Source organism: Oryzias latipes, chromosome 23, assembly GCF_053564925.1.
Source record: "Oryzias latipes strain Hd-rR chromosome 23, Olatipes_Hd-rR_3.1".
NCBI lineage: Eukaryota > Metazoa > Chordata > Actinopteri > Beloniformes > Adrianichthyidae > Oryzias > Oryzias latipes.
The window spans coordinates 3747669-3770806 of NC_136259.1; the positions used below are offsets into that span (position 1 = coordinate 3747669).

General features: G+C 40.1%; 1 protein-coding gene across 7 annotated transcripts in view; it reads right to left on the reverse strand.

Annotated features, from left to right (window-relative positions):
• ano2b (anoctamin 2b) overlaps window positions 1–23138 on the reverse strand; it is a 262039-nt gene that overhangs the window by 189025 nt on the left and 49876 nt on the right. For 4 of the 7 annotated variants that reach the window (XM_020714026.3, XM_078941774.1, XM_078941776.1 and 1 more), the window contains 11 exons: window positions 22752–22850; window positions 22440–22591; window positions 20848–20902; window positions 20720–20771; window positions 17652–17707; window positions 13028–13075; window positions 12308–12372; window positions 11376–11510; window positions 10740–10900; window positions 8926–9008; window positions 8574–8660 (listed from right to left, as the gene is read on the reverse strand). In XM_020714026.3, coding sequence (XP_020569685.1) covers window positions 8574–8660; window positions 8926–9008; window positions 10740–10900; window positions 11376–11510; window positions 12308–12372; window positions 13028–13075; window positions 17652–17707; window positions 20720–20771; window positions 20848–20902; window positions 22440–22591; window positions 22752–22850 — 993 coding nt within the window. Of the gene's footprint in view, window positions 1–5994; window positions 6079–8573; window positions 8661–8925; window positions 9009–10739; window positions 10901–11375; window positions 11511–12307; window positions 12373–13027; window positions 13076–17651; window positions 17708–20719; window positions 20772–20847; window positions 20903–22439; window positions 22592–22751; window positions 22851–23138 lie in introns of all 7 variants that reach the window. The other 3 variants (XM_020714024.3, XM_020714025.3, XM_020714027.3) reach the window with 1 other exon arrangement.

A 23138-nucleotide genomic window follows, 5' to 3' on the forward strand; every position in this document is an offset into this window, starting at 1 on the left:
GGTTAGCATAAAACCACTGTTGCTAAGGACGACAAAAAGTTTACTTTTACCGATTTGTCCGAAACTGACGTCAATCTGTTCGTCCTCCCGAGGGGACCAAAACATAAAATGGTTGCTATGGAGATAAAATCAACAGAAAAGCCGCCATTTTGGAAAAAGTGGGCTTTTTAGCAACTTATGACATATAACTCTCACCAATGGAGGAATGTGTTTTTCTGAGTCAGTTGATGATGCTGATCGCTATGCTAGCAATTTTAGCCACATTAGCATAGCTAGCATAGTTAGCATAATTAGCATTTTAGGAAATGTGTTTTTTTGAGTCAGTTGATGATGCTGGTCGCTATGCTAGCACTTTTAGCTATGTTAGCATAGCTAGCATAGTTAGCATAATTAGCATTTTAGGTAATGTGTTTTTCTGAGTCAGTTGAAGAGATGCTGATTGCTATGCTAGCACTTTTAGCCACATTAGCATAGTTAGCATAGTTAGCATAATTAGCATTTTAGATAATGTGTTTTTCTGAGTCAGTTGATGATGCCGATCGCTATGCTAGCACTTTTAGCCACATTAACATAGCTAGCATAGTTAGCATAATTAGCATTTTAGGAAATGTGTTTTTTTGAGTCAGTTGATGATGCTGATCGCTATGCTAGCACTTTTAGCTATGTTAGCATAGCTAGCATAGTTAGCATAATTAGCATTTTAGGTAATGTGTTTTTCTGAGTCAGTTGATGATGCTGATCGCTATGCTAGCAGTTTTAGCTATGTTAGCATAGCTAGCATAGTTAGCATAATTAGCATTTTAGGTAATGTGTTTTTCTGAGTCAGTTGATGATGCTGATCGCTATGCTAGCACTTTTAGCCACATTAGCATAGCTAGCATAGTTAGCATAATTAGCATATGCAGTTTTTCTAGCCTTCATCAAAAGTGGGCGGTGAGGGCGGTGAGGGCGGTGAGGGCGGTGAGGTCGGTGGTGTGTAGAGTTGGGCGTAGAAGGCGGGTTGCGTCTGCGGGCCATACAACGCCGCTTGCGGCTTTAATTATTATTATTCTTCTTGTCCTCTAACGGCGTCTTTGAGCTTAAATTTGACCCCCGCCACATACCCGAAAACTCACCAAAATTGGCACACACCTGGGATAAATTGAAAATGAATTTTCGGCAAAGAGAACGTCACCCCCCCCACGATGATGACATCACAGCGAGCGTTCCCGTAAAAAAAATGAATGGGCCGAAAATCGCTTATGGGGCCAAAAAAAAATATTTTGAAATACAGTTACGAAACCAAAACACGCGTGTTGGAGATATCTCAAAGAAGTTATGAAATCATTATGGGATGGCCACACGACCTACGGCTTGGCGGCCATTTTGTGGCGAACTCAGAGAAATGGCGATTTTCGTGTTTTTTCACAATATGGGAAAACGACACTTTTGTTCAAGCGATTTTCACGAAATTGCATACACATGCCAAAAACACGATTCTACAACTACCAAAGAATTTTTGTTGACCTTTGACCTTGGGAAGGGGCGGCCATCTTGAATTTTCAAAAAAAAGCACCTTTAGTAACGGATACAAACGAAAACTCGTCCTAGGGATTTTTATCAATCTTCTTGAAACTTCTCGGGCATCAATGGCAAGCTACTGTGGACAAAATGTTGGAATTAGAAGTTATAGAATTTGAAATGCGTGCCCGTGGCGAATTCGCAACCGTCGCCATTTTAGCTAGCTCGCACATATTTTGTCGGAATAGCCTGAAACTAAAATATGCGATACCCTGTCCCACACTGAACAAAACGATGTCACATACGACAAAATCCATAAAGGAATGTGGCCGTGGTAAACAAAAAAACGTCGCAAAAAAAAGTGCTGACTCGGCAAAAAAAATTTTTTTCGGATTTTATTTTTAAGAATCGGCTAACGAAACCCAGATAACTTTGTCGGGTATATCCAAAGAAAGTTTTGAAATCATTACGTGATGGCCACACGACCTACGGTTTGGCGGCCATTTTGTGCCAAAATCTGCCATTTTGAGTTTTTCGCGTTTTTACACAATATGGAAAAATGAACTTTTTTTCGAGCGATTTTCACGAAATTTGACTCGCATGTCCCTAGCGTAAGTCTACAATCACCTTTGGAGTTTCGTCGACCTTTGACCTCGGGAAAAGGCGGCCATCTTGAATTTTCTATAAAAAACACCTTAACCACCAGATTCAAACGTAAACTTGTCGTTGGAATTTTCATCGATCGTCACGAAACCTTTTGGGCATCAATGGCAAGCTACTGTGGAAAAAATGTTGGAATTAGAAGTTGTAGATTTTGAACGGCGTGTGCGTGGCAAGCTAGCAAAGTGGCGCACTGTTATAACTCCCATGCATTTCAATACAATACAGTGAAAATTGAATGCATGCATTAATGCCTGAATCAGAATACATTGAAAAACACTGGATATGGACATATAAGGAATGTGGGCGTGGTTAGCATAAAACCACTGTTGCTAAGGACAACAAAAAGTTTACTTTTACCGATTTGTCCGAAACTGACGTCAATCTGTTCGTCCTCCCATGGGGACCAAAACATAAAATGGTTGCTATGGAGATAAAATCAACAGAAAAGCCGCCATTTTGGAAAAAGTGGGTTTTTTTATCAACTTATGACATATAGCTCTCACCAATGGAGGAATGTGTTTTTCTGAGTCAGTTGATGATGCCGATCGCTATGCTAGCACTTTTAGCCACATTAACATAGCTAGCATAGTTAGCATAATTAGCATTTTAGGTAATGTGTTTTTCTGAGTCAGTTGATGATGCTGATCGCTATGCTAGCACTTTTAGCTATGTTAGCATAACTAGCATAGTTCGCATAATTAGCATTTTAGGTAATGTGTTTTTCTGAGTCAGTTAATGATGCTGATCGCTATGCTAGCACTTTTAGCCACATTAGCATAGCTAGCATAGTTAGCATAATTAGCATTTTAGGTAATCTGTTTTTCTGAGTCAGTTGATGATGCTGATCGCTATGCTAGCACTTTTAGCCACATTAGCATAGCTAGCATAGTTAGCATAATTAGCATATGCAGTTTTGACTAGCCTTCATCAAAAGTGGGCAGTGAGGGCAGTGAGGGCGGTGAGGGCGGTGGTGCGTAGAGTTGGGCGTGGAAGGCGTGGAAGGCGGGTAGCGCCTGCGGGCCAAACAACGCCGCTTGCGGCTTTAATTTTTATTCCATCTCGTTGTTTTTCTTTGTCAGGATTTTAGGCTTTAGGGAAAATTGTTTTTCTGAAGCAACATTACAGCAAAAGTAGAGAATTCTTATGATGAAAAATAACTTTTTTTCATATTCATTATATTGATTTTTTCATATAATATGCAGGAAGAAAAAACAGAAAGGCTGGTCTTTCAGTAAAGACAAATACTGACCTCAGATGAATTTATAATGACTTGCATGAGTGCATGCATGTTATTTACAAAAAAAGGAAAGAAAAGGAAATGGTTTATTCTTTGTTCTTATTTTCTATTCTTTTTCAAAATTATAGTATTAATTAAAAAAATTATATTTCTTAATTATTTTTTCAATATTATGACTTTTTTCTTTGATCATTTCATTTACGTTTTACTCAGAGTTGTAGTTTTAATCTGAAACTCTGATGTTCCCAATTTGTTTTTCTTAGAACCTTAAAAATATCAGAATTTTTACACCTTTATTATTTTTTGCTTTGGTAGGATAATGTTGCAGTTATTTTTTAAAGTGTGTTTTAATTTCTGATACTGATAAGAAACTCAACTTTAAATATTTCCTCAATACTAAAAAGCCCTTTCCTAAATTTATAAAACAATTTCGACATCTGACTGTAATCTGAGAATTCTCTTTTTTGTTACTTCAGTCAGTTTGTTCTCACTCTTATGTTATTCTAACAGTTTCATTAAGATCTCTCCTTTTATATGTTATCTGGAAATACCCGCATCATTCTGACCTTTCCCTTTACTAACTTTATTTAAGAAATTTTGACCAAGTTTGACCTTAATGTTTAGGTTCCTTAATAGAAAAATTACCTTTCATTAGAATTTTTGCATTGTGTTACGATTTTTTCTTAGAATTCATTGCTAAGTCAAAAGTACTGATATAGAAGGACTGGGACAAAGTTTCTATCAAGCAAAAACAGAACCAGTTTTAAGCTAAATCCATTCAAAAAAATCATTATGCTATGGCTAAACTCTCCACAATAAGGCATGGCAGCGGCAGTATCATGTGGCAGCTTTGGTTGTCAAAAAAGATTTCCATAACAACATGAAGAGGAAGAATTGTCTTTTCTTTTCTTTTTTTTTTAAGTTCCACCTTAAACTACAATCTTTTACTCTAACATACCAGCAGCAAAAAAGGTGGGATGCTTTCAAATGAAAAGTCAGCAAATGTCTGCTATTGAAATTTCACCTGCATAATTAACACTTAAGCACAAAATGAAAGAATGCATTTAACAACTTCCATGTTTGTCAAATCAAGAGGGTAATTGTTCTTTTTTTTCCATGGAGTCAAAACAGATGGAGCCAAACGTGAACCAAAGACCTGAGTTGAAGGATTTATGCTTTTAGCTCCGATTAATTCAAACTCAAGTGGCATGCATACGTGGAAAAGGAGACAACTTTGCATTTTGAAGCCCGACAACAACATGACAAGGCTTTGGGCTCTTGCACATCAATCGACCTCACCGTCAACCTTTCACCTGTGATTCGCTCCCGTCAAAGCTGCTCACAGGGTCTGTTGGTGCCCCCTTCAGTTCTTCTGTGGAACTGCACTGCCCTAACATACCTAATGTTACACAGACATGTGTCAGTAAATAAAAAAAAATGATTTGTTATGTTAAACTGTTACGTTTTTAGTACAATTTAACTTGATTTTCATGTTTATAACTATCTATGATCGGATATGAAACCCTTTTTGCTTTTTAAATGCCCGTTGCTTTTAATCCATTAAAAAAGTAGAAGAAAACATCGACAGCTGGTTGTGCGATCTACTGTTTGAAAATTTGCTTTCCTATGATACTTTCTTGTAGTGCTTATATTACTACTTTTACATTGTGTGTTTGTCTATATGATTGTATTTTTAAGTGGGTCGTCTCCACCACATTGAGGTAAAACATGCATAAAACATGCCACATGAGTAAAATGACTTTGTTTCCCACAAAAACGGTCATTTTTCAGTACAACTGAGCAATCTGCAGCAGAAGCAATGTGATGTGGGGTTGCTTCAGTTCAAATCAATGAGGTTTAGCTATGATTTTCCCATTCAGGTTCTTCTATATTTCATCATTATCTGTGGCACAGAGGTAAAACGATCGACCCCTGATCAGAGTATCACAGGCTCGGTTCCCGCCCTTTCTGCTGTGTGTCAAAGCATCCCTGGGCAAGACACTGAACCCCACACTACTTCTGGTTGCTCTAGGTTCCTAGGATGTTCGACAGTAAAACTGCTGTTATGTGAATGGGACTGTGACTGTAAAGCACTTTGGGCCTTAGAAAAAGGTAGAAAAGAGGTGTATATATATATATATATATATATTGCATGACCATGTTCAAAAAGCAAAAGGATTACAAAACTCTTTTTGAAAACTATTTTTGTCCTGAATGTCGGTGACGTTTGGGACTATCTTAACTATTGTGCTATCTTGTGGGGTCCAGGTGACCCCACTCCCAACGTTAACGTGCCTCCAAGGGTTAGGAAGACTTTCAGTCATCATAAATATAAAATGTTGCAGACAAAACAACAAAGAACCCCACCAACACCAAGTAGAAAGGATTAGCAATGAAGAGCCATCTTTTCACACAGATACCTGAAACCTGAAGGAACCCGCGGACGGGACAGGAAGAGAAGGACAGATAGAACGCAGCCTGCAAGAAGGGGAAAAGAAGGGAGGATGATAGGAGCTGAGGAGAGGGAGGAAAAGGAAAGGAGATCGGAGGTGGAAAAAGGAAGGACATGTAAAGGAGAGGAGAGGAGGGGTTACCGGTGCTCCTGCAGCCATGGCAGACAGTAGTTTTTGTCTCCATCTGTCCTTCCCTGTCACTGCCCCGTCCTCCTGCTTCTCTGGCTACAAGACAGATGGACATGTTATACACACAAACACTTGTACACACAACAAACAAAAGCACACACAAATATGTGCGCCTACATCCCCATGTGTCCCTGTGATGCCTCGCCTAATCCTTTAGCCAAACATTTCCCACTTGATCACCAGGCGGCTTCCATCACGAACAGCTCACACCAACAGTTCCCAACTCATATCACCTCATATCAACTTTGAAAGACTTAACAAAACTCTCCCCTTACTTCCAGCCCAACCGGCCATTTTCTACATGTTGAGGTGTTAGACTAACAATTTTTGATCTATTTCCTTTTTTTATGTTTTCTTTTTCTTTTTTGCAAGTTATTGAAGTTATAAACTGACCGATCAGATGCCTAAATAAAAACATGCGGTCAAACTTTGACAGTTGGAAACGTTTGACAGATTCTCCCGAGACCGCTTTCAAGTCGTACGGGGGCGGGGGGACTTCCAACATACTCACTCCTGATTGATGAGAGAGGTTGCCATGGAAACGCTGACTCTGACCGTCTCGGACCAATCCCTGCCTATGCCTCAGTCACACGCCACCTTACAGGGGTTGACCTGTATGGCTGCTGCGGGTTTTTGGGTCGCTTGGACACGTGGAGGGTCGTGGAGAGGTGCAGCCACATCTTAAGGGGATCGATTGGAACACACCATTGTGTGTATCGTAGAATATTAATGTTAGTTGCACACACTTATGATGTGTGGGTGATGTTGTCATACAGTGCCCCTGTGCCACACTCTAGTCATTGGTAAGGTGCGTGTACTGGCTCCTTACTGACTGTGAACAAATCCTGCACGCACGGGGTGTGCATGGTGTTTTTTTAACAGCACAGAGGGCACAATGGGCTCACAAGAGGAACATATCACTTGAACAGCACTAACAGGCTACTTGCACAGGCCTGCATCTCACCTACTTCACCCTAACTCACCCTATCGTGAAGTATTCACTACAACCTGTCGCCTGCAGCATGCCCGTACAAAAGATTCTCATGGGAACGTCCACTTTACAGGTTCACCAAGTGGTCTACAATCTTAAAATGTCATTCAGATTGAATGAAATATTTCACACTAGTTGGTTTGAATGCATAGGTACGCGTGTGTAAACAATATTTGTATTGTGTACATGTTGACAGGTAAACGTTTTTGGAGCCAACAGGTATGTTTGGGGCATTTGGGTGTGTGTGTGGACAGGCCCCGCCTTTATAGACTTGTTTTACATCTGAACGTCACTGTAATGATTTTAACCATCCAGAAACTTGTTTCTTTATGCCGCGTCATGGTTTTGCCCCCCGCCCCCCCACTAATAGCCCTCTCTCTTCTTCCCCCCTTTCCTTTTCCGTCCGGTCCAACACAAAAGTTTTTCAAATATGATTCAAATTAATAACGTTTGGCCTCGATTACAGAAGGGGTTTATTCAGACATACCTCTGGTTTGTCAGAAGATTCATAACCGCTGTTGTAAAAATAAAATATGTCCAACACAAGAGGCCTTCAGCTCTCATCTGTTTTCCCCAGCTTTTGGACAGGACAAGTAAAAAAAAAGTTTTTTAGAAAGTCATGCAGGCTGCATGTGTGCCTGCACACAGACAGCCCGGAACCCCCCACAGGGGCAGTTAAGTTGTGGCTAAGGCATTACTGACATCGTCTGGCTCCAATTTCTAAATGACCAAAGAAATTGTGTCTGAATTGAATTTGTTTCGTGGGAGTCTGAAGTAAACCATTTTCTATGGGTGACATGGCACTCAACCAGTCCAGTGCTCACATACAGTCATTGGTTTAGACAAGAGGTTCCCAAATCCAGGCCTCTAGGGCCAAATTCCTGCTGGTTTTCCAGAAATCCTGCCTCATCTGCTGCTGATTACCTGGATCAGGTGTGTAGCCAATAAGGAGCTTCAACAGCAGGTTGATTGGAAATATGTAGGAGACCAGCCCTCGAGGCCTGGATTTGGCCACCCCTGGTTTAGACATTTGGGCCATAAGCAGTGAGGTATGCTGCCAACCTTTATTGCTTTTTGTCCACCTTAATAAAATGCAATAAAATAAAATAACTACAAGAAGGTTTGTGCTTTCCCTGTTTTGATTTAATTTGAATGTACCTCCCATTGGTTACATGTAATCTACTGTTGCCAGGGGCAACCCACAGAGGCTGCTCTAAAGTCCAGTGTGTTTGGGCTTCTACCCTTTCAGCAGCAAAGGGGCAGGGACAAAAACTGTGAAAGGGATCCAGCATGATGCACAGCGCCTAAAACATTCATGAAAAAGTCAGCAAGTTAAAAAGTGTCTCTACATGATCCATCATCCTTCACTGTGAAGATTTTCTGCCTGACTGTAGCAGCAGATGCCCGTCACCACTGAGACTGTATGTAGGCCGACTCAACATGATCGACCCAGTTTGCAAAGTCAATCTGGATCACTCTTACCATAAGATTCCCCTTATAACATGCTGCTTAGAGACTCCACAACTTTTTTTTTACCTACCTCACTTTTTTTCCTCTTTTTCTTAGTTTTCTGCTTCCTCTGTCTCTTTTGGAGCAGGATGGTCTCGTATTTGGGTCGGGGGTGTTCCTGAGGGGAGAGCCGACGTGTAAATCGTTAGGTGTAAGTTGACCACAGATATGGCCCCTTCTACCCATGAATCACCTCCGTTAATAGAATCACAGCAGAAAACAAAGCGGACGATTTGTCTTGTTAAAAATACATCTAAAAATAAAAAGCTTCTTGATTCATCTGAGACAGCCGAAGCCTCATTATAGCCTCGGAAAAAGAATAACATCAGTGTTTGTCTGCACATGACTCATGAGCGAGCTCTTTGAGCACTTGAAGTATTTACCTCATCTTCCTCTATGCCCGTCAGGTCCCAGCTGAAGCTCAGACTAATCTGCCGGCGCTTCCAGTGCTCCAGGAAAAGCACGGCTACACAAACACAGCCTCAAATTAGTACCGTCATCATAAACACAAAAAAACCCGTAAAACTAAAATCATTTATTGATTTGGCCCAACCAGAGAACATGTTTAACAAAGTTGTGCAAGTTCCAATTTTGACTTTCTGACATAATAAAACAAAAACATGGTTTTTACTTTTTTATTTTATTTAATTCTCTGAATTTTTTCAAACCCAAAAGTCTAATTTATGAAGTTTGAATGTTTTAATTTCAATGAATGACCTAAAGCCCCATACGCTAAATTTAATGTTACTCAAAGAAACAATCATTTTTTAAAGATCAAATATATTTTTAGAACTTTAGTAAAAAAAAAAGATTTTCTGTAAATATGTTAACTTTATTGGTCAATCGATGATCAGAAATGTCACATGTTTTTTTCTATGTTGGCGTGTCATGTTGATTTGTTGAACTTGTTGGTCCCCTTTTTTGAGACTTCAAACTCATTCATGTCAGTGACTTTTGAATATTCTCAGTGAATATTTTCCATGTTTCAGTTTGTTTTCCAGATTCTTTTAGGATCCGTTTCTTGGTTAAACTGGTTTGACTGCAAACCAACATGAAACTTGAACTAAAAGCTGAATTAAAAATAGGAGAAGTGGAGATGGATGCAGGTGGAGGCCGCTGCTTGGTGAGATCTTAAATTCTTTCATTTCTCTTCTATCTTGGGGTACCCTGAACTTTTTTTCCCTCACTGGAATGCAGAAGAAACTACTTTTATTTCTGCTTTACTTGGATGGATTAATGGGCACTGATGATCAGCGTTTGCAATTTACTTTGGACTTTTTAAAGTGGACTGGTTCTGTTAGAAGGGGATTATGTGTTTGTGTAAAACAGAAAAAAAAGATTCTATAGGTTTCAATTGATCTGAAGTTGGAAAAAGATTTAAGTTTTATGATTATTGATTCGTGTTTTTGACCAGAATTTCTTTTTTAACTACAAGGGCCAAGAATTTTCCAAAAAGATGCTATATTTTATATTAGTTTCTCCCTTTTATTACATTTTATATTCTTATTTTTTATTCTATATTAGTAATTTCTGACAATAGTTTCAAATTTTTGTCTCTGATTATGAAAATGATCACAGTTGACTTGGCCAAATTAATAAACTTCCTGCTCTGTGCCTGACATCTAGCTATAGTGTCACTTTACTGGGTTTGGGTTTTAAAATCTGTGTTCATGTGTAAAAACTGGAATAAACTTTTTCCAAATTCTGAGATTCTCCCCTTACATGCACCAATTTGCCAGGCAGTCAGCCCTTCTAAACTCTCCAAAGTTTAGCGATTTATTTTAATATTACAGTCAAAACTGTAAAAAATTTTGCGATTTTAAACTTCTAATAACATTTCAAAAACTGACCTTTTGGTAAAAACTGGGATCTGTCTGGAAAAGTTTTGGATGAATTAAATAAATTTACACTTTTTATTTTGAAAGATGTTTCTCATATTTTCATGGGGGAAATCTCCTCTAAATACTTAAGAAATAAAAGTCCTGATGACCTAAATTACAGTCTGATAATATTGTGACTTTGGGAGCTTGTGTCTTTAAAATGACCTATTAGTAAATATGTTCAAACAGCTTATTGCATTTCAGCGTTAGAGAAAAGATGGCATGTTTTGTCTTGCTGGTGATCAAATGTCAAATTCTCAAATCCTTGTCCTCAACGTGACTCCACATCCCACAGTCATGCAAGCGTGTCAGCTCACCCCACAGGGACATAAAGATGGCGAAGAAGACTGTGGCGGGGTTATCGAAGAGGTGTGACGCTCTGGCGGTGCCACAGGCAGTGCTGAGATGCCAGAAGTCGCAGGCCCCGTCACACAGAGGACACATGGTGAAATTGAAACGCTCGTCACACATCTCCAGACTGAGGGGCAAGAGAGCGGAAACCTACGTTACCAAGCGCCTGCTGTCAGATGCAACAACAGTAATTGTGCAAATCAAGCAGCCATGGCTGGTGTTTCCCAGCACAAAGATCTGCGTGTTGCATTTAACCACAAGGAAATGAATGGGCCTTTAAACACATATCTACCAGAGCAAGCTTTTGTGCCTTGACCCTATTCATAGTCAGCGTGGGCTGAATGCATGACACTTGCACACACGCTGCCAGCAGTACCTTCTGTGAGCCTCCCACACACACACACATGACTAAAGCCAGATACAGCAGGTATCTGGGCTATCCCTGTCTAGTGCTCGAACATGTGTGTGTGTATGTGTGTGTGTGTGTGCACTCAAACCATGGTTTCATTTCTGTTTAATTGAAACATTAAGATTTTTAGGCGAATTTATATTACAGAAAATAATGTGCAGCAGATTTCCACGGTGGCTTCCTGCCAGTTTACCTGGGTAAATTAGTGTCCACTGTTGCAACCCCGTAGCCAAACACAATGATTCCCACTATGGAGGCCGGGACGAGCAGCTGAGTGTAAACGCCGAGCCAAGCAAAGTACAGGCCAACCTTCTCCCCAAAGTATTTCCTGCAGGTGAGAGGTGAGCATACAGTGAGATGGATGGATGGATGGATGGATGGATGGATGGATGGATGGATGGATGGATGGATGGATGGATGGATGGATGGATGGATGGATGGATGGATGGATGGATGGATGGATGGATGGATAGATGGATAGATAGATAGATAGATAGATAGATAGATAGATAGATAGATAGATAGATAGATAGATAGATAGATAGATAGATAGATAGATAGATAGATAGATAGATAGATAGATAGATAGATAGATAGATAGATAGATAGATAGATAGATAGATTCACGTACAAAACTCACGTACAAAACTCGGGGTAATTGAACGAGAGTTGAAACTTAAACCAATTGACATATGGGTTGTATCGTTTTCAATACACGGAAGTCTATATATACCATTTGAAAATTTATCATGAGGGAGAAATTGATAATTGTGGTTTGTGTCCGGCTGGAGATATATGACAGCAAGGCTTTCATATATTGGAATAGAGCTGTGCAAGAAAAAGCCTGGAGCAAAATTTCACAAGATTTCCACCACTTCAACATTTTCTTCCAACTCCATGCACCAGGATCAGGTAGCAACAGTTCAGTGCTAAAAACTAAAGGCGAGTTCAAAAAAGCCTGTTCTTGAACGTGCTAAACAGGCATTCTTGAATGCACCTCATGAGTGCGTAGCTTTAGACAAAAACTCCACCTGACGCACTGAACATTATCCAGGCAGCAACATTCTACAAATAAAGAAGATCGCTCTGAACACTGTAGGTTCATGTCTGGAGCGCTAACATTACCTGACCAGATCAATGGGCTGGAACTTGTAGAAGGCTGAGTATCTGGCCCACTCTTCATGCAGAACCTGCAGCGGGAGAAAAAACTTTGGCGTGGGTGTAGGTCGTCATGTTGCACGTTGAAAATGATTCTCAAAGGCACAGCTGATCCGGAGGCAGAGAGGCTCTGATTGGTTGATTTAAACCTTGGTGGAGGAAGCCACTGAGCTGCAGTGAAAATGACTTTATTATAAAGTCAAGCTAAGGCAGTTAAAGAGTAGGTGTTCAAGAAAGCAAAGTTTAGCTTAACTAGTTAGATCGACATTGAACGAAACACTAGAGATGAAATGAACCCGAAGCCTCCGTTTATTGGTTTATATTTCATTTTAATTATTTCATGCATACGTGTTTTCTAGCTCTCTGGCTGAGCTGAGTGATATTTACTGAACCTAAACTGCAATCTGTGCCAGTGTGAGACAGATGGAAGTGGGGGAGAGTTTCACAGCAAAAAAAAACAAACAAAATTTTTTTTTTAAATGCATTACTCTTTAAAGATTTTATAAATTTCACAAAAGACACTTGTGTCAAAGTGATACCAACACTGAACCCGATCGTTATCAGCGCATCAGGGTTCGAACGCAGCCCCTGAACTTTATTTGTTTCGCATGGCAGACAGATGGGGAGGGGGAGGGGGAGGATTAAGTTAAACTCAAAGGAAGAAAGATAAAAGAGCAGTCTGCGCACCTGTCTGTCGTTACGCTCCTCCAGGTGTCCGATGACCTTATAGTCACCCTAAGGAGCAAACGGAGAGGGTGAAAAACGAGAGCACACAAAACACTCTTCATCAGCTCAGGCTGAGCTGCTCCTAACTGTAGTTTTGCTGACTTTAGAAACACATATGAGGTTTAAAAGACCCACTCTAAAGAAAACGCTGCTTCTGGTGTTTTTAACATGTTTTTCTGAAGATGGAGGACATTTTTAAAGGAAATTAAGATTAAAATGAAATTTTTGAGTATTTTTTAATTCAAATTATTTCGAATAAGGAGCAGAAGAAATACTGCAGTATTTTGGGTTGTCCGTGATCCGCTCCATTTCGATGTATCCACATATAGATCCACTAACCCTTGTGCTATCCCAGTGCTTCTCAAATAGTGGGGCGCGCCCCCAGGGGGGGGCACGAAGCGATGCCAGGGGGGGCGCGCGGTGGTGGCGGTTTTAGGCACAGGTTTGTCCGGTGCGCAAATTTAACGTGGGGGCAGCGGTGACAGCGGCTCAGTGCTTGGAAAATAATCTGGTCCACTATTCGGTTCCTATTGTCTGTTCTGTCTGTCCGCGGCTGCGCGAGTGAGAACGAAAGGGGAGGGGTGGTGTGGGCCCTGTCTGCCAGGGGAATCGGGGCACGCGGACCACTGCTACCGCTGCCTGTTGCCCAAGATCACCGCTGCCCTTAGATTCCTAAGCTCATGCTAACAATGTCATTCTTTATGAACTATTGTAGACATTTTGATGACGTGTCTTTATTTTCCATCCATGTTTTCTTTGTCTGCCTGTGGTTTAGTTGGTGTCAGACAGACATAAAGACAGCAGGTAATGCAGGAAAACAGCTGCACTTTTATGAGATCAGAAATAAACAATCCGTCATTTAGAAAAAAAAAATCAGCACGTTTTTACCTATTTCTTCAGACTAAAAACGTTAAATATATTGGTGCTGCTGTGTTAATGTTTCAGATCAATTTAGATTTAATATTATTTATTGATTGAATTATTTTTTTCAGCATCAAATGGTTCAGTTGGTCAAAATGTTTCTAGTTTAAATAAGGAATGACAGATTTTTTTTATTTCAGGTACTTTCAGCTTCTTTTCTGTTTTAGACTAGAACAGGGTTTCTGTGGCTAAATAAAGTTAATATTTGTTGAAAGTGGATTTATTTTGCTTTTTTCTTTTGTTAGTGTTAAAAGATACAATTTTAGGTATACAAATTTTATAGATACTGACCTGATGTATTGTCACCGCGCGAGTGTGTGTGTGTGTGTGTGTGGGGGGGGGGGGGGGTCAGGGGGGGCGCGAAACATTTTCTTTTCCTAGGGGGGGCCTGGCAAAAAATAATTGAGAAGCACTGTGCTATCCCATGACCCCACCCTTGTATTGACGTGTTCTCCCTACCATGACAAAGGTGGATAAAGGTGCAAAGATTTCATGTAATCCATGGACACCAGTGAAGATCACAAATCATTGAAGAAAAAAGGTTCAGCGCACTGTCTAGTGGGTCTAGATGACCCAACTCCCAATGTTAAAGTGCCTAGGATAGCACAAGGGTTAAACGTCTTTGTTTTCTTCGTCCGAGCTCGCTTCTGGCTCTAAACTGCCTGGCGGGATAGCTCCAATATTGCTTTCCCTCTTTTTTGCACCGCTAATGTTGGGTTGGGGTTGTGAGGGACTTTAAGCTACCAAGAGAAACATAAAACAGAGCGCTCTCAGCGTAATAACTGACGTCCAGTGCAATTTGAATTTGCAGTTAGACAGGAAGTCCATGACAATGCATTCAAAAGCTAATTATTTCTTAGGATTTGAGAAGATTAGTGAAATGTGTAAATGAAATGCTGGTTTAAGGAAGTTTATCAACAAAACCAATAAGGGTAATTCAAGGCTGTTTTGTTTTAGTAAACGCCCAATGCGAACAGGATGTGGGCCTTTTTTTGCCTTTTGTACTTGTTTCTGTTGCCTCTCATTTGCAAATTTAGCTCTCACAATCATGCACACGTACATGTTGATGGGGGCAACTATCATGCTTAACCCAATTTACCAGAGACAGCAACAGGTTCAGTGCCTTGTCCAGTTGTATTGGGTTGTACTGAAACACATATCGTATGTCATTGTAAAAGCTGTACATGTGACAATAAAAGGATTCTGATTCATTGTTGGTCTTTAACAGAGCTACCGCCCTTCTTGTTTTTCAGCTATCATTGACCTATTCACCGCAGATAAGCTGGATCAGGTGAGTCCAGATTCTGACTGAATGAGAACAGCATACATGATGTGGCTTTACTGCTGACTGGAGTGTGCGAACACATGGGTATAACTGGTAGAACATCTATTTAGACTCTGATTTTTATCTATAATAACAATGAACTAATCAACAAGCAAAAAAAAAACATTTGTTCCAAACTTTTTATGATAAACTTCTAAAAGAGCTTGTCAGACTACAGTTGATTTTGAGCCTCTTTATTCTTAACTTTTTGCTTTTAAAGTACACTATGTTTTCGTGCACTTTTTACTGGACATATGTGAGTTTCTGCAGGGCCATTAGTGTTTAAGGGAACTGCATGCTGGGATACTATTCAAGCTACACTAAACCTAAACCTTGAGGGTAAAGATGGAGATTTGGAATTGAGGCTTGGTCTTAAGTTCCACTTTAGTGCAGAAATTTGAGGCTTGACTTGAGAATAAATCTTAAGAATTTAAGAGTTGGGATTTGCGACTTAATAACAATTTGTTATTTGTTTATTTTTTGTTTTGGCTCTATTACATGGCTGTCCGGTTAAAGAATTAAAGGTCTATTTATGATAGTTTTGCATTGAGAGTGCAGCGACACTAAGGTGTTTAAATTATTTAAATGAAAATGTGACTCTAACTTATTCATTTGAACAGGTTTTAAGACTTGAGGCTTGACTTGGGCTTGCCAATGTCAAGTACTTGAATTTAAAATGGATAGAACTCAGACCCTCAAGTTTCCTGTGGTAAAACAGATTTTCCAATGAGGAAAACTGAACTATTCAACAGAGAACGCAGGGTATTTATTCAAACTTGGACAAAATTGTTCATTTCCCTTAGTTGAAACGTAGTCTAATTAAGCCTTGGTCACATGCATCTGCAGGGGGGTTGATCTGCATGGGGGCTGCAGTTTTTTGGGTTGTCCGGGCCCGTGGAGGGTTGTAGAGAGGAGCAGCTGAATGCTAAAGGGAGTTCAGGTGTCTTGCAGTTGTTCCCTTGGGGTCACCTTAACCCATAAGAACCCAGACCCATTTTTCACTGAAGGAAAAATTATGTGGGATATACTGAAGGTCAAGTGGCCTACAGAACACATTTCTGAAGTGCTTCTGTTACACTGATGTCACCTTGGATTCTGTTGGGTTAAGAGACATCATGAATATGGAACGCAGGATTGTCGTTTGTGTAAATGCATTGTGAAGTATTTGTACAGATAATGTAAGTTGCACCTATGACATACAGGTGATGTTGTCGTATGATGCCTTTATGCAATACCCTGGTCATTATTAAGGTGTGAGTACTTGCTTCTTACCGACCGTATGCAAATCTCAATCTTGAAGTTCACTCTTAAAGTTTTAAGAGCAAGGCTGTCGGAATCCAGGCCTTGAGGGCCGGTGTACAACATGTATTCCAGCCAACCTGCCATTGAAGCTCTTTATTGGCTAAACACACCTAATTCAGGCAATCAGCAATAGATAAGCCAGGATTTCTGGAAAACCGGCGCATGCAAGGCCTTGAGACCTGGAATTTGACACCCCTGCTTTGGAGGTAATATAGGGCCCTTTAACATTCACATTATGTGTCTCTTTAATTTATCATCCGTTTTTCTCTTGCTACCACATCCAGGGATTATGTCCACAGAACTGTGGAGCTTCAGAATAGTATGTGCGGCTGTCCTTTAAGTATGTACTGTACTTTTTTAGTATGTCCTATACTTTTGACATTTTTAAGTTAGTTTAGTGACCACTGAAGGTTTACGTTCATTGACAGAAGGTTACCAGCAAGTTTATCCACGTCTATAAACAGGAAAATGCATCCAGCGCAGGTGTTGACAAAAACCTTACTTCCTGGAAAAGGTTCTTGAGGTGAAACTGTAGTAAAATACATCCAAAAAAGGGAATTCCTAAATTTTCAGTTACTCAGAATTCAATCATAGACAGTGTTGACTAGGCCTGCACAATAATTCGCAAATTTATCATTATCGCGATATCAAGCTGAGCAATACGCATATCGCAAAAGACAGCGAAAATTGCCATAAATGGTTACCTTTAATGTGCTAAAACAATCTTATGGCAACTTGAAACATTTCCCTTTATGCATTTGACCATTCGGATAGACCCCTTAATGTTGTTGACCAATCAGATGGAGCCCTTTTATGTTAGATGTTCGCCTCCTATGTCGATGAGGGTCATTTGGAGTGTAATTTTTAAACTTTTGCAATGAAATGGGAATGATGTGTTTTGTTGTTTTGCTCTTTGTTTATATACCGTAAATTATATCATTTTTTGCAATATTAATAACTAATATCGCGAGTTTTCCTCATATCGTGCAGCCCTAGAGTTGACAATTTAAAGTAATGTATCTGGTGGATCACACTTACGTCGTGGAGGGGAAAGGCAGAATCGTACACTCCTTTCGCTATCAAAGTGCTGATTCCTGAAAAAGCGAGAACAGGGACATCAGACAAACCAGGCAGCAGATTGGATCTTTGTCGGAATTAAGCATCATTTTGAAAGCAAGAGTTCATAACATAATTATGGCCAACATCTTGGTAATACATATAAGAAATGGAAAGCTGTAAATATTGAATGTATAAGAAAACTGGACTTAGTGACCCCCCCCCCCCCCCCCCCCCCCCGGCATTCCAAACAGGAAGTACCCGCTGGTGCCAAGAAGCTAAAATCCCACATACTTTTATTTAGAAGTATACAGTTATTATTCAGTCATTTCTTTTTCATGGTTTTTTTTTTTTTCATTTTTAAATACTGCCTCTATAAAAGTATAAAGTTTCTACTGGCCCCCCGTTTGAAACATTTGATTGAAAGATTTTGTGTCAAGTGTGGACTTCCAACACCCGTACCATTCCAATCCCTCCTGATTGGTGAGAGTGGTTGCTATAGAAACCTTGACTTAAACCGACTCTGACCAATCACTGCCTACTGACGTCATCTGACTCAACGATGGCTGCGTTCGTATAGCAAAAAATAGCAACATCATGGACTTAGTTTAGTTGGAGCAGATGGTAAGTCATTTTCTACGGGTGAATTTCACACTCATTCAGTCCAGTTCTCATATACAGTCAATGGCTGTGCAGGGATTAGCTGTTAGCCAACATAACCTCATCAATTAAAATCTACGAATGCTCATTCCAGCGGCCTGAATCAACCACAACTCCCAGAGGCCCAGGCTTCATTCTTAGTCTGGCCCATGAAGTTTGACCCACTTGTGGAGTAGATGGAGCGGATCAACAGTGGATGTGTGCGTGTTCAACCACACACCACAAACGAGAATGAAGGGTAAAAAAAAGAGGAATTTAGAGATGTGACATTCTGTGTGCTGCCCCCCTTTCTTGCCCTACAGCTCTCGCTGTACCCACTGGCCCAGGCCGTCTGGCGTGATGGGCCAGCCAACCAGACATATGGAGGACGACAGAAATGAAGTCTGTCCCCTTTCTTTATGGAACTGACAGGCCAGATTAGGGGGAATACCACAATTATAAAACCCCAAACAACAACTGTTATTTCCACCATGGGCAAATAAAAGAGACATCACTGTCTCCTACACTCAAAGTTACCTTTGAAAGCTTGACGGTGCTGTTGTCCTTACCAACATTGCATAACTTTGCTTACAAGACTTGTATGCTGCTGACACTGCTGCTGCAGTAATCATGCACTGTAATTGCTAAGTGTCCCTGTGGGCCTTAAAGGCCTGAAAAACTGTTAATGAGCCATTAGTTCTACAGGGAATAAGCCTGTTGCTATAGACTGTTTTCTAAGAAAATGATCAACTAAAAAGGGATTGATATGATTCAGTCCTTTAATTTGTTATTTTAGGAGCATAAACTAACAAGCAGCTGTTGTGTTTAAACCCTTCAATCAATAGTGAAATGAATGGGAGGACTATAATAGCTACTGTTTTTGAGACGCTTTTCCCACTGGGCTGTACAATTGCAAATGGAATTCACAAGGAGGTTTTGAACCTTTCTCACACTGATTCTCAAAGTCCTAACATCAGTTCTAGGATCTTTCTTTCTGTGTTACAAGTACCGCATCTCTCAAAATAGTCTGAGCAGGAGTAGGTACCTCAAAGGTGTCTAAAATGGTTTTCTATTTAGTTTTTTTGAGTCAGAAAGTGGGGGGGAAAAGGAGAATCTACTTGTGAGGGGATGGAGACATTCATCCATCAATAGAACCCACTGAATATCTTATGGGGTCATGGGGTTACTGGAGCCTATCCCAGCAACTGTTGGGCGAAGGCGGGGTATACCTTGGACAGGTTGCCAGTCTGTTGCAGGTCCACACACAGCCACAATTTAGAATCACCAATTAACCTAGGAAGAATGTTTCTGGACTGTGGGAGGAAGTCAGAGTCCCAGAGAAAACCCAGGCATGAACAAGAACATGAAGAATCTCCACACGGAAAGAAACCAGCTGGGATTCGAACCAGAACCTTCTCAAGGTAGGCATGGGGAAATATTAAAGATTATCGCTACTGACTGAAGATAACACTCAGGATGCTTGAGAGTTGTGTGGTGCTCATGTAACATTTACGCAGGTACTGAACCAAAACTGCCTGCCTGTGAGGACCAGGGGTTCAAAACATTTCAACAAGGTTTGTAAAATTCCAATTCATTGTTTTCCAGATTGAACCCTGTTGAAAGTTAGTAGACATTAACAATAAAATAAAGTGTCTATCACCAACATTCACAGCATATTAAGTCACCAAAATACTGTAATCCCATGCTACTCTGAGCTTGTTTCAATGAGAATTTAGAACCAGCTTCTGGTCCTTAATACAGATTATGAATTAGCATAAGATTTTCGGGGTCAAGCGGCAAGAACATCTTATGTTGATTGATATCAGCAGTTAAAGACTGAAATATCAGGAAACTTTCACATCATCTAAAAACACAGGAATTTCAATAGCTATTGTGGTAAAAGACCTCTTGAATCCACTTTAAATATTGACCTTTTTCCTTAAATGTATATCTCTGCACATGGTAATACTGGCAGCTACAAACAGATGGTTCAGCAAATCTTTGACAGTCAGGACAAGAGATGGAAAAACTCAAAAAATTCCTAGATCCTAGCATTCTCTGACTGATCACCTCTTTCATCCATACAGGTGTGTTTCTCAAAGGCATATGGAATGATGCAATAACGTTGCATTTACTTGTTTATGAAGATTCTAGTTTTCTGTGAAACACCCAACAAGAACCAGCATCAAACCCCCAGCAGGGAATTGTTGGCACATAAAGAGGTTTAAGGTTACAGTGTATCTCCAACATTCTCTAAGAAAAGGAAACCACACCTCTGTGGAGACACTGACCTGACGTATGGTGAATGCATTTAATAATCACTGACCACATGTTTGCATGTAACACCAAAGGAACTTTACAAACTTTAAACCAAAAAGAAGGTTAAATAAAAAGATGTTTGGCATCCTCACCTATCGTCTGACATGTCCGAACACACACTGTCCGCCTCAGGATCTCATACACCTGTTGAAGATTCAAGAACATTACAGCAGACACTTCATCGCTTCAAATGGACATATCTCATAACATCTTTACTTACTATTCTGCCTCTGGTAGCATTGTCAAAGAATGTGTCTTTAGACGAGATGTTGTACCTGAAAAGGAGAATAAAAGACGGTTTATTAGGAGCCAGGAAACTTTAGATCAGTGTCATTTACCGTCTATATCTCTATGTTAGAAAGCTACAGAAAGGTGCTCTTGTTTACATTGTCAACCGTACGGGTTTTGGTTTTTGGTTACTGTTAGATATGTGCTTACAGAACAGCTTAAGTGTATTCTAACCTCTATTGGAATTCAGCTTTTGGGACTCGTTCGTTTGGTTTGATTTCCTTATTTTTTGGTATTCCAGATTGTGACTTCCTGTTTGAAGTTGACTTTATTTCCTGTCTATCTCTAACTGCGTTTTATAAAATGCTGCAATAACTATTTATTAAAAGTTGAATGATTAGCCCTTCTGAACATCCTTTATTATCAATAATCATGTCTGAACAGCACTTGTTTTTCTGATTTATGTTGTAAAATAAAGGTTTCTCCTCAACCAGGTGCTTTTTCATCTTCCACACTGCAGATGATTCTTGGCTTAAGCACAGCGTGCAGCAGGATTTCAGTATTGGGAATGTTAAAATGAAAAGGTTTTTCCATGAAGTTGTTGGCCTTGTGGTCATTAATTACAAGCCATAAAGCAAAATATGGTCAACTAAATGAAAAAAAATAAGGATGAGCTCAATTTACAGTGTGTGGAAAATACGTATTTAAAGTTGTTGTTTTTTCATCAAGTGGCCACCATTTGACTTCCGTGTTGTGAAAACTAGTTAATTTAACCGTTGAAAAGGAAGAAGAAAAAAGGGAAATGTTGAGTATTTAGTATGGTGGCAAGCTACAGCAATGGATGTTTAGGGACTCATGAAAATGCTAGTGCTTGGTTTTTAAACAACAAAGTACTGGTGGTTTCGTAGCCTGGTGCAGATTTCTTAAAGACCCACTCCAATGAAAATGGTGTTATTGGTGTTTTTCACAACTTCTTGTGGCATTTTTTTGATGATAGAAGACATATAAATAGGAAAATTAAACTCAAAATTGCATTTGTGACTAAATGCTGCTTGAAAAAGAGGGCATTTGTGATGTAGAAAACACACTGGGTGAGCCACAAGCTCCCTGCTCCACGTTCTTAGCATCAACAGTGTCGCCCACAACTCGGAGCAAATTAAAAGACCACTGGGAGCGCTTAGGAAATAGATCAAAAGATGATCGGTGTGGGACTTTCAACACATCATTGTTATTCATTTCTTTTTGATTCTTGTGGAAGTTCTTGTTTAGCTCCTACCTATAACCCAACGAGATTGTCCACGTAAGTCTAACCCTCCATCAGATTCACCTAAAGGAGAATCTGCTGCAATCATAAATCCTGCTGCCTTGAATAATGACGAGCTGTCTGAAAGTGCTCTGCTTCCTAACAGAATGGAGAGCATCTCTGGATGTGTGGGTGGCACCATGTTGCAGTGATCTGCCTGCACGCTTTGCTCTGCAAACACATGTATATTTGCTTAATGGTCAAATCTACATTTTAGATGCTGTATCTGCCATGTGATGGTAAAGTCTGCACACAAGCTGTCTGACAAGATCAGCTCTTACAGGTGAAGCTTGTCCCTGGAGAAGCAGTGTGACAGAAACTTGGTGCTGCCGTGGTCCTGAAGAGACACTTTGGGCTGGAAGGGCTGGTTCAGCTTCCTCCATATTGAACTCATGCTGGACCCAAACCCTCTTTCTTCCTTCAGCTCATAGCTCTAAAGTAACCATGAAAACACAGAGATGATACGTCACTTCTTAATCACAAAAAGCTCAAACCAGCCAGTAAAAAAAAAAAGAACTCACTGCCTCTGCAGAGACATGTGTGTGTCCACGGCCATAAGCGTAATTCAAATGTCTCCGCTTTTGAGATCTTACCGCCTTGGTGGGAACTCTGATCTTCAGAAACTCAGCCTCTCTGCACAGAACAGGCCAGGGCGCGTGGATCCGAGTGAAACTGGGTCCGTTGGGTTTTACCTGTAAGTGACACCAATGGAATTTTACAAACTTAACTGACAACCAAAAGGAAAGTTTTAAAAAAGGGATGTCGAGGTAACACTTTAAAATAACTAGCTGCTATAGCAAATCATTAATAAACTGCTGGCTGATAAGTTATAAATGACTCATTTAATGATAGTCAACAGTTTATTACTAATTTAGATGGCAAACAGATAACTAACTGGCTTTTAGTTAGCAAGTTATAAATGACCTATTTGTGAATCATTTATATCTGTATCCTTCTGAATTAGTAAAAGGTCATGAATA